General features: G+C 40.0%; 1 protein-coding gene across 1 annotated transcript; it reads left to right on the top strand.

Annotated features, from left to right (window-relative positions):
- Window positions 1–341: 341 nt before the first annotated feature.
- pax10 (paired box 10) lies at window positions 342–11,648 on the top strand. The gene is made up of 7 exons (XM_071519004.1): window positions 342–444; window positions 1,268–1,432; window positions 2,444–2,526; window positions 2,969–3,128; window positions 3,289–3,362; window positions 7,067–7,187; window positions 11,590–11,648. The coding sequence occupies exons 1-7, from the start codon at window positions 342–344 to the stop codon at window positions 11,646–11,648; spliced, it is 765 nt and encodes a 254-aa protein (XP_071375105.1).
- Window positions 11,649–12,061: the final 413 nt, after the last annotated feature.

Below are 12,061 nucleotides of genomic sequence, written 5' to 3'. Positions count from 1 at the left end.
TCTCTCTCACAATCTTTCTCTCTTCATCTATTGTCTCACACTCTCTTCTGCTTCCTCTATCATTGCCATCTCGCTTCCTCTCACTTTAAATTTTGTATCATTCTTTTTCTTGATATTTCTTGGTACCTATCTATCCTCTGGGTGTGCTTCTTCTCATCTCTCTATTTCCCCCACCTCTCTTTTCTCTCTCTCTTCCTCCCTGTTTGACTCCTTTCTCCCTCTCTCCCTTTCTTATCTGGCTTTCTGTCTTTTTCTCTCCTCCTCTTCTAGGTCTTTGCTCTGATTGGAGGAAAGGCTGGACTTGGTGTGTTCAGGAAGTGTAGAGATAAGGGTTAGAGGTCATGTGTGAGAAACTCACCATGCTGAATTTACAGACTGCTACAGACTGGACAGCAGCCAGCAACTGGTACCATCAAGCCAGCACTCTGCCACCACACAGCACAGGTACGAAACACACTGCCAAACCACAACACCACCACCAAACCGCCGCAACACCACCAAACTGCCGCAACACCACCACAATGCTGCAACACTACACCGCAGCGTCACTAAACATAATGTATAACACAATACAGGTGTTGTCATTGACATAATTTTCTGTTTCTGTAAAAAAAGTGATTTGATCGGGGGTCACAAAATGGTAACAGTACAGAAATTACCGTTGGCCTTGGTTAGCCAGTTAGCATTTTGCAATCACAGTTACTTGTGCAGAAACAGAAAGATATGTCAGTGACAACACCTGTATTGTGTTATACACTAAGCCTGGCAGTGATATTTTTTTTATTTTTTATTTTCACTAATGCTTTCTAATTAACAATGCAATACCTTGTTAGACAATTGTGGGCTTTCAATCTAAGTCTCAATCTAAGTTTTCAAATCTAAGATCTTTTGTCAAGACTTTAGAAACCTTTTCAAGTCATCTAAGTACAAGTCAAAGTCAAATCCCAAGTCACCAGAACCCAAGTCAAGTCTGAAGTCTTCTCTTCATGCATCAAGTCAAGTCTCAAGCAATTCAAATTGTGACTTGAGTCTGAATCAAGTCCAAGTCATGTGACTCGAGTCCCCACCTCGTTTCAGAAGAACTGAGTAGTTAGCATGGGCAGTGATAGCCACCATGGCTGAACAGACAAAGAAAAGGGTGCCACCTAAAGAAACTCATACTTCACCAACAGAAAAGCAAAGGAAAAAGGCGTCACAGTACTGGACACACTGTTGGAGTGATCAAGTGATCTCTGGGAAGTGTTTTATTTTTCCCTCTTTCTCTTAGATGGCTGTGTTGTGGATGAGGTGGGGTTGGGAATCGTGGGAGCGGAAGGAGGTCGAAGACAGAGGGAGGAGGTCGATGAGTCCCAGCTCCACCTCCAGCTGAAGAGGAAGCTGCAGAGGAATCGCACCAGCTTCAGCCAGGAGCAGATTGATGCTCTGGAGAGAGGTCTGTACCCCAGGTCCAGGCCTCGGCCTCCTTACATGGAGAGAAAGAAGGCAGCTCTGTTGATGTCAAGGACCCCTAAAACAGATAGACATTTGTTTATTTTGTCTAGATTTGCAATTACATCAAAAGGGAAAGTGAACTGGAGGAACTCTGCATGCTGGGTATTTTCTAGATCAGGGTTTCTCAAACATTTTCATGCCATGGACCCCTAAATAGACACCCAACTTGATTAAGTTTTGTCCCCAGGACTTTTTGTGGGCCCCAGGGGGACAAACAGTCATTGAAGCATCAGCTAATGGGGGTCCAAAGGTTTGTTGGGCATGCTGGTGGCTCAATTGCATACCTAACCCCTACCCTCCTCTCATCTTTCACATCTCTCTCTACTATAAAACTGCATTACAGCAAAAAACAAAACAAAAGAATAGATACTGTTTTACATCCTCTAATTGGGATGTATAGTATCATTTGATTATGATGAATTCAAATGTTGTTCATTTTGCTGGGGACCCCACGGAACTCCATCAAGGACCACTGGCGGTCCCTGGACCCCACCTTGAGAACCACTGATCTAGAACACCAGACAAAGAGGTGGGTGTAGATTAGCGTGGCCATAAATGTCAACTGTCCATTTACTCCCTTTAAAGGTATAGAAAGCATGAGCCTCTATCTGTCATGGGTGGTTTGTTGATGCTATATTGAATATGTAACCCTAATTCTAATCTTAACCCAAAATCCAAGTCCTAATCCTGAACTAAACTTAATCTTTACCCTTACCCTAACCTAAACCTAATCCTCATTCTTAATCCTAAACCCAAATCCTAACTCTAAACTAGTCGCTTGAAGAAGTGAGGATCAGCCAAAATTTCCTCAGTCCAATGATCTAAAGCTCAAATTGGTGCTCACAAGGATAGAAGAACACACACACACACACACACAGACACACACACACACACACAAACATACACACCATACATTATTATTTCATTCAAACAGTGTCTCTCCACCTGCCAGAGTTTGAGAGGACACATTACCCAGACGTCTTTGCCAGAGAGAGGTTGGCAGCTAAGATCGACCTTCCAGAGGCACGCATCCAGGTAGTACTGTGGCATTAGTGTCTAACGTTGTGTTTTACGACCCCCTACTGGCCATGTTTGGGTATTACAAGTGAAACGTGTGCAACGAAATGAACCTCTTCAAAGCACTAGCATAATGACATGGACAGGCCTAAAAGCTTGTATTTAGAAGGGATTGTTTCTGTATGGACATGTATTCTTTTGAAATTATTTTGCCTTTTGAGTATTATTTTTATTTATATATTTTTATTAAGTACCTGTAAATTTAGCCACTTGCAGAACATAGCATACCTGATTACAGATGCTGACACTAATATGTATTGAGATTGATGTGTGGATAGTTTTTGTGTATTCTCCACTAAATACTGTTTAGTAGGTGATGCACAGTTCTTTTAGTTATAGTTATTCTAAAGACTCTGATTTATGTTGTGTTTGATAAGTTGATTAATTGGACGATCAACAGGTATGGTTTTCCAATCGACGAGCTAAATGGAGGAGGGAGGAGAAGTTACGTAATCAGAGGAGGTCAGGAGGCGGGACGTCCTCTTCCCAGCAGACGCCTACCCCTCTCAGCACTTCCTTTAACCCCACTGTCTATCATTCTCACCATGGCAACTCCTCAGGTACACAGCTCTTCAAACTAAGAACTAGAAGAATAACTGGACTTGTAGCACAGAGGTGTTGATGATATACTCATGGCTGCCCCTTGGATGATTAAGTTTATCATATCACATTGGTATTATACAGTAAGGATGTGTGTGGGTGTGCGTGTGTGTTTTTCAGGATCCATACACAGCAGCCGTAATGACACCTCTCTCTCTGGGTATAGCTCTCTCTCAGTTTTCTCCAATATGCAGGTATGCACACACACACACACATACACACATACACACACACACACACACACCCCTCAGGGGTTTTCACTTAATTTTTTAGCCCCACATTTGCGTTTTTGCTCTGCTACTTTTCCATGGTCATATTGTTGGGTAGATCCAGTCGCAATTAATGCACAACGTAAACCATCTGTCACTGGCAACATCATTGTCATTGTCTATGTGTTGCACCCTAAAACAATTGTGCAATGCTTACTTGCATTCATTGGGCCAATACATATTGTAGACCTAAACCCACATTACTAGCAGAATAATGACAGAGAACAAAATCTTTCTTTTAAGGTTTTTAATAAAGATAATAACAACATTAAATTCTGACTTTCCGATTCATATTTACCACTTTATTGGCTCCATCCTAGAAAGAAATAGTCCTGCTGAGATTCAAAATCTCATTTCCAAGGGAGTCCTGGTCAAGATGCCTTAAAAACAAGACAATATAAAGTTAAAAAAAACAAAAACAAAATTAATTTAACCTTTATTTCACCAGGAAATAATCCCATTGAGATTCAAAATGTCATTTCCAAGGCCAAGATGGCTTAAAAACAGGACAATATAGAATTAAAAAACAACATCAAAACAAACACAGTAAATCACAGAGTGACATAAACACAACAATCTACATTCAGTCTAGGCTACAATAGGTACATACTGACTTTTGTCACACATAGACTTCCATATTAGTGATCTTTTCTTTTCAAATTCCACTTGTGCTGTTGTTGAACATTGCTGCCACACGATGGCGCCAAAACACTTTGATGTTTATGTTCATGTGCATCCATTATTTGGCAGTTTGGAGCTTTTGGTGCGTGAACTGAGTGATGTGAAGAGTGAGGTTAACTAGAATACCTTTTCAACAAATGAAAAATTACTGAAAATATGTGCTGTATTCTATCCATCAACCTTTATTAGCCCACCTGTAATTACATTTTATTGAATTCATTGTTTTATGAATATTGGATCACCATGAAATGTCATTATTTAATTGCTGTGTTCAATCCAGTCTGGTATTAGAGTTTGATTCTCAATTTAATGTAGTTCTCAATTTTCAAAGCCTGTAACCGCTAGTGTAATGTAGTTCTAATAATGTGGAAATGTATCTTAGAAAACGTAATATCTGGGACATCTGTACAGCTAGCAAAGTCCAGCAGTCTGTCACTCAGTCATTAACAAAAGCAGTTAAAAATATACTGTATATAGCGGCCATTAGTGGGGTCCAAGCCCATGGGGCAAATAAATTCTACATCAGTTCTACCAAGGGAAAATGGTTTGGATTGTCAAAAATCTGGGCAATAGCCGTAATCTAGGAAGTCCATATCAGTTCAGGTCTTTATTGTCCTACAAGGGGAAATTCATTTTGCAGCAAGACACAATAAAACAATAAGAACACAATGCCACGTAGTACAGTACAAATACAAACAATTCCATACAATAAAGAGTCCTTAAAACAAAATTAAGTGCTTAAGTGTGCAAAACGCAGAAGTAGAAAGTGCAACATTTACATTGTGTGCGAATGAAGCATATTTAATGCATGTGGGATACAAGAAAATTTATATCTGTTACACTTTACTCTAGGGGGCCGATACCTCCAGCCTGAGGGGAGAGAGTTGAATTCCTTAGAGAGAGGGTGGTCCGGATTTACTAAAATTGACCTCGCTTTAAGCATGACCCGGCAAGTAGAAATATCTAACAAGGGGAACTGCTGCTCAAAATTTCACTGAGATTGGATTAACTGGATTAGATTAGAAAGAGCAAAAAATAGGTGTTGTATATAATTCAAAATGGCAGAAAACTGTCACAACTGAAATGAAAAAAACAATATGTGCAATGGATTTGTGTTGAGCCACTGAATCTGAAGAAAACTATTTTTCATTCTAGGCCTTAGGTTTAATAGTTACTGGCCAAAATGTAAACTTTGCTGTCATCCAGAACTTTCTTCTTAACACACCAAGTATTGTATGCACCCCTTCTCTCTCACAGGTTTTGGCATATTGCCGAGGGACTTTTATTAGAAACATACTAATATAATTCTGTAGAAGAAATATTATTTTTTCATCTCTCATTCCATGCAAGGAGGGGGTAGCAGGGTGGGGTTGTGGTCAAAGTCACAGTCAAGAGATACCATTGTATCAGATCAGAATCAGAATCAGATTTATTTTCGCCAGGTACATTTTCACACACTAGGAATTTGGCTTGGTGAGGTTGGTGCAGTGCAATATACAGGCATTTAGACAGACAAATAAGCAGCAATCAAGCTTTACAAATAGAATTTAAATATCAAATGTCAGAGACAAAGAAGAAAAGCAAGAAGAGATTCCTGAAAATACAGTACAATAAGTGTGGTGACTAAGTGAGTTATCGAGGGGCTTTTTACAAGGGCTCTGTAGTAAGTTGCATTTAGTCTCTGACCAAAGTACCAAATATGAATAAATAGTGTCACTATACAGGAAATACAAATATGATAGATACAAATATGTATTTATAGACAATTAGTATGGAATTGTGCTCAGAGATTCAGTCCAGAGTCAGTGAAAGATAAGGATTGTTTGTAAGCCCATCTGCCATGGGGAAGAAACTGATGTGGTGTCATGAGGTTCTGGTCTTGATAGACCGCAGTCTCTTGCCAGAGGGGAGTCTCTCACAGATGAGATGAGTAGGGTGAGAAGGGTCAGCCATGATCTTCTCTGCCCGCTTTCTGGTCCTGGAGGTGGAGAGAAGTCAGGCTGCAGCCGATCACCTTCTCTGAAATTAGAGCCATAGTGACTGACAATGCAGAGCATTTACATTTGAAAATGTAAAGGTATTGTTTTATGTGGCATTACTGTGCTTGTTCTGATGAAACTCAAAAATATCTAATATTTGGTGTCTCATAAGCTTTGTGTTTGAACAGAGTATATAAATTGATGCGATGAAGTACAATCACTGAAGGTGTTTAATTTCCTTTTGCATAGTTTTTGGTGTTTTGGACACATATGGTCTTGTATTTTTATATTGTACAAAACAATACAGGACTGGGATCCAAAAGTATGACTTGAAAGTCTGCTGTATTTAGATCAGACGGTCCTACTTTTACTAAGGTACTGCTTCAGCTGAACATTTGTGCAATGCAATGTTGATTTCAATAAATTGGGGCATCATTTAAATTTAATTTTAAACACATTTTTGATCTTTAAATTGAGCAAATATTTTGCAGTGTTTACTCATTGTTATTAATGAGATATATGTTACAAGATTATAAGGTTTTAGTTAATTTCCATGTATTTTTACATGGAAATTATTCTACATTCAGTGTTCTAAATGGGTTTTAGAACACGTTTTAATCGAAATTTAGATTAGCAGTATTTGAGTGTATATAAATGTTTGTGTGTGTGTGAATAAACACAACGAAATAGATCTCAAATTACAGTTTAGCCTTTTAGAGTTTTAGAGTAGTCAGGTAGTCATTACATAACTGTAGTTTAAATGGTAATATTAGTAAACAATTCCCATCCCTACTACTATACTACTATGCCCATATTATGTCAGTGTGACTTGCTTCCTAGAGTTTGATCCAGGAGACATCTCCAGACTAGAAGTCCAGTTGTCTGAATTCTGATATTCTCACACTTTTTCTAACAACAGTTTCTCCTGTCTCCTTTTCCCCTAACTCTATCTACTCTTTGTCCTCCCAGTCTTCGTCTTCTTCCTCCTATTCCTGCATGCTCCCTCCCTCCCCCTCCACCCTTTCCTCTCTGTCCCGCAAGTTCGATTCCCCCCCTTATCCCTCCCCTCACTCTGCCAACACCAACACAGGTGAGTCTCTTCTCCTGATGTGTGTGTGTGTGTGTGTGTGTGTGTGTGTGAGTGTGTGAGTGTTTGAGTGTGTGTTTGATCTACACATGTACATGTAACTGGTTGGGATTACATGAGCCTATTTTTGTGGATGATGGAGACATTTACAGTTCAGTTAGGAAAACACATATTTGGTTAAAATCTTTATTGAATACGAATGGCAACGCATTTTTTAGTTTTACGCACATATCCAATTGCACTATAACCTACCAATCAGGAACACTTTTAATGTGCTCCCTGATCGGTAGGTTGTCCTGAATTTACCCTACCAGTTTTGTTGATTTTTGCAAAAAAAAAAAAAAGGCCCAATTGGCCTTGACTAAGTGCTCCTGGTCCTCGCAATAGTCCTCAAAAAACTTTTTTTCTTTTTTTCTTTTTTCTTTTTTTCTTTCTTTCTTTCTTTCTCTCTCTCTCTCTCTCTCCTTCTCTCTCTCAGGTTATCTATCCTCCGGTGCATCGGTAGCAGCACAAGTACCGGGAGCTGATCAGGACTTGGGCCATTACTGGACCAGACTTCAATAAAAGTTGTCATACTTATTCAGTAGATCACATTTCTGCCCACAGCATGGAAAAGAGATGCCATTAACTCACCCAGACCACTGAGCCTGTTTACCCTACAACAACAGAGAGGACCACCCATGTAGACAATGTCCTGTAGGCTGATGTGTAGCAGCTATCACGGCACTGATCAACAGCGTCATGGATGATCCTAGCCACAATGCCACATAAACTCAACAATCTCATCAGAAAGGGTAATAAAACATGGCAACACAGCAAAATAACGGCAACCCAAATTGACATACTCAATAAATCACTGATGTGAGCAACTGGAGAGAGGACAGGCACATACAATACAGTAGAGAAACAGATTCATCACCAACTTCTATTTGGAAATTTAGTCTGCTACATTTCTTCACCTATAATAATTCTGGCAAAATAAGTTTTGGGTATAGCTGAATTTCCTTCAATTTTACTAGCCCCGCAAACAATGAAATGACCATCAGTCAGATGTGAAAATAGCCTGCCATAAGTGTTAATGCTTGGAGCTACAAATGACAATCAATGTGAATGGATTCCCACTGCCGGCTGTGTTTGAGCTGGGGACAGCCAGTCTATCAAACTGTTCTTCAGCCCATCTCAAATTGTAAAGATGTCGGTTCTCTCCAAGACAACTTGATCAAGTATTGACTTGGCATTCATGGATTTGATAATTACCTTTGGAATCATACTTTGGCCGTTAGATATCATGTCAAACACTTCACGGAGGACACAAGAATGCACAAGAACTGAGAAAGACCCATGGACAAGTGCATACTTCTGGAAAACGATGAGAAACTGGGATACATGGACGATGTACTAACCAACTGCATTAATTGTAGTAATTCAAACCATAGCTTTGATATTTTGGCCTCATTTTTTTATCATTTGCTCTCCCTCTCCCTTATAACTTCAATCATTACTGTCACTAAACCCAAAGGGAAATAATATAAAAGGAGACAGGTTTGTGCAGTACTGAAAGAAGTCCTGTAATTTATTTTACACCCACCAAGAAAATGACAAACGTCTTAACGTATAATATTTCATATGACTTTTGTGCATGAGATTTTATACTGTTGCTAATGACAATCAAGCACTGGGTAAGGTAGCCAATGACAATCAAGCAGCAAAGTGGATGCACAAATCAGAATCAAGCATGGACTTCATCTGCACAATGACAGCCAAGCAATGATTTACACTGGCAACCATGGACAGCTGAAGAGACAACAAACTAGAAGACAATCAAGACAAAAGACAATCAAAATGACGAGGAAACTAGTGAAAGATAGCATAGTCATACTGTGATGACTTATTTTTGTTATGTCTGTGCCACTGTTGATTTTTTCAATCTGAACCCCCCCCCCCCCCCAAATGCCTCTATTTCACCTGATCAGTTAGTACTGTGAATTTACGAGTGAGTGTGTGATTGAATGAACGTGAGTGCACTGTGACATTTCTGTGTGTAAGAGTGCTTGTGTATATGTGTGTCATTAGATGATAAATATTTTTGTGTATTTACCCTTTGTGAAGCTGTATGAACCAGAATAAAAAAAAATATATGAATTTGCTGTCATTAAGGTGACCTTTCACCAATATTGTGGTCCCATTTGTTCTATTTCAATAGGATTTTACAAAGATTAAAAAGAAAAGACTTTTTTAGTCCCCCAAATGTTATTACTCGTGAAATGAATTGATAATTGTGATGCTGGAAACATGTTTTCATGTAAGGAAATGTGGTATAGCCAGTTTGAAAACCTGGCTATACCACAAACCTGCTTTGACATGCTGCTTTGAATGCAAAGCGTTTTCAGTGCTGCAGTTTGCCTGCCTTTAGATCTCTTGTTTGTTTCTCACTCTCAGCAGCATTTCCTGCCTATGTGACTGTGGATTTCCTGTCACTAGAACGCCACACCCACAGCAAATAAAGCTGTAAGGAGAGAGAAAATATCACACATAGACATAAAGACAGTTCTTTTTACACATTTATGAAAAATAAGGACATAACAAACTGGTCCTAATAAGCCTAGAAAATTTTGCGAACATAACTAAGCTTACTGTAGGGTGATTTTGGAGATTTTCTTGCAGGATGGAGAATGTTTGGTAAAGAAAATGACGGGAAGGAATTTCTTAGAGTCCCAACAGTCTCAACCAACCATTTCAAGCATCAAAAAAAATTGTGATAAGCATAATCAGGAAAGGAAAGAATCATGTCTTCTTGTATTGTACTGGACACATACGTGCAGATAAACACAACAGGCACATGAACACACTCTTGACCTCTCGGTTCACACAAGCAGTCCCAGTCCTGACCATATAAGGTCATATATTCCAGTTGTTGGGTTCCTATGGCGAGGGCAGCTAATGAAGTCTGGAGTTAATGATGTGGTGAGAGTGGTAGAGGATGCTACAGCAGATAATGTGCAGGACTAGACCTCCTCCTTCATTAACAGCTATCCCCCATAGACCAGCCCCCCCACCCGGCTCTTATCATGAGCACTTCATGTTGTTTATCTACCAACTTTCAACACAAGCCTGTGACTATCACTCTATCAGCACCCTGCCCTCTTACCAGGCCATCATTTCCCATCCTGCAGTCTGCTGCTCCTTTCCTTCTTCAGTTCATTTCAATTCAATTAAACTCCACTCAAATCAATTCAATTCAAATCAATTCAACTCAGCTCAGCTCAGCTCAGCTCAGCTCAGCTCAACTCAACTCAACTCAACTCAACTCAACTCAACTCAACTCAACTCAACTCAACTCAACTCAACTCAACTCAACTCAACTCAGTTCAGTTCAATTCAATTCAACTGAATTCATTTCAATTCAATGAGCTTTATTGGCATAAAGTCCAATTCAGTGTATTCTTTATTTTTCTTTCTTTCTTTTTTTCTTTCTTTCTTTCCATAAGTTCATTTTAGAACGCGCATAACTGATAGTCGCTCAGCAGACGACTCTGGGACCAAAAAATTGCTATGTTCCAGAGAGGGAATGTCTATATGGGCCGAGTCACCAGATGAAACAACTTCAGTGTCACTGAGAATATTGACTCACTATCTTAGCCAGCCATCCATCAGAGGTGGAGGTAAGACCTGGAGGGTCGTGTCTGGCTCCACAGCAGCTCTGTGTGTGTGTGTGTGTGTGTGTGTGTGCACGCGCGTGTGTTTGTATGCGTGTATCTTCCTGTGTGTCTGACTGACTTATTCTATATCAATAGACAATAACACAAACATAGATTAACAGAGAATTTAAAGTGGTAAAGTGTTTCCATCTTTGGTGCTCAGCGCTCATTGCTGTCACAGTACTGTGACGTAGTCTTTTTCCTTGGATTTTTTTGTTCATGAAGTTTGAATTTCTGTAGGTGGCACTCTTTTTTTTGTCTGTTCAGCCATGGCTATCGCTGCTCATGCTAACTACCCAGTTCTTCTATTGATTCCAAACAAACTGGAAAGGTAAAATGCATCATTTTCATGTGATGGATTTTTGCCAGGAAAGAGCTACCAGACACCGGGTGTTTAGAACAGCAAATAGAAAAGCTTTCATGAACTGGCTATACCGCCATTGTGTTGTATCAATCAGACGGAGAGTAACAAAACAGACATTTATTATATGATTATTAATCCATTTTACTTTAGAAGTCACCAGCTAACACAGTAGCAGGAGTGCTATTTAGTGGCATTTTAACATTGACCTTTGCCTGACCTCTAGAAAGTTTTTAGAGCCATCAAACATCTGCCTCTCTTTATCTCTCCCTTTCTCATCTACCCACCCACCCCCCCTCCTCCTATCTGTGGTCTCTGGGTGTCTGTTGTTTGTTTCCTGTCACAGAGGAAGTGCCTCGCCCTGCTGCCTGGCTCCCCATTGGCCCCGGCTCTGAGGAACAGTGATTTTGGTGGGGGTGGGGGGGGGGCAGGACAGGGTAGATAGATAGAGGGACCACGACATGGAGAGAGGGACAGGGGCGCAAGACGGGACAGAGGGCAGCAGGCAGGAAGATCAGGAGTGCAGAAGTGTAAAAATAAAGAGGGATGAGTGTTTGAGAGAGCGGCCGACTCGATGCGGACGGAGGAAGTGGCTTCGTGTCGCAGCAGGTAAGCATGCAAGCGCCAATGCAGGAGAGAGCTGAAAAGTGTTTGCTATGAGACCTCTGAAATGACACATATTGGATTTTGAATTGAATTTTATTTGGTCAATTTGTTTCATGTGTTGGGTTTTATTGTTCATATACAGAAATAAAGTTCTGCTAAAATTTGGAATATGCTATAGCGTGCTATTTGAATTTGTAACGGCAGCTGCAAGT

The sequence above is a fragment of the Centroberyx affinis genome, unplaced genomic scaffold, assembly GCF_046629955.1.
Source record: "Centroberyx affinis isolate AG114_WGS23_722 - 3 ecotype Tasmania unplaced genomic scaffold, CSIRO-AGI_Caff_v1 ptg000647l_1, whole genome shotgun sequence".
Taxonomy (NCBI): domain Eukaryota; kingdom Metazoa; phylum Chordata; class Actinopteri; order Beryciformes; family Berycidae; genus Centroberyx; species Centroberyx affinis.
The sequence above is the reverse complement of the archived record's forward strand: the minus strand, read 5'-3'. Positions and strand labels throughout refer to the sequence as shown.

Coding starts and splice junctions, on each gene's coding strand:
- pax10 (XM_071519004.1), top strand. CDS start 342: ATGTGTGAGAAACTCACCATGCTGAATTTACAGACTGCTACAGACTGG. Junction 445..1,267: donor TCTGCCACCACACAGCACAG/GTACGAAACACA, acceptor TCTTTCTCTTAG/ATGGCTGTGTTGTGGATGAG. Junction 2,527..2,968: donor TTCCAGAGGCACGCATCCAG/GTAGTACTGTGG, acceptor GACGATCAACAG/GTATGGTTTTCCAATCGACG.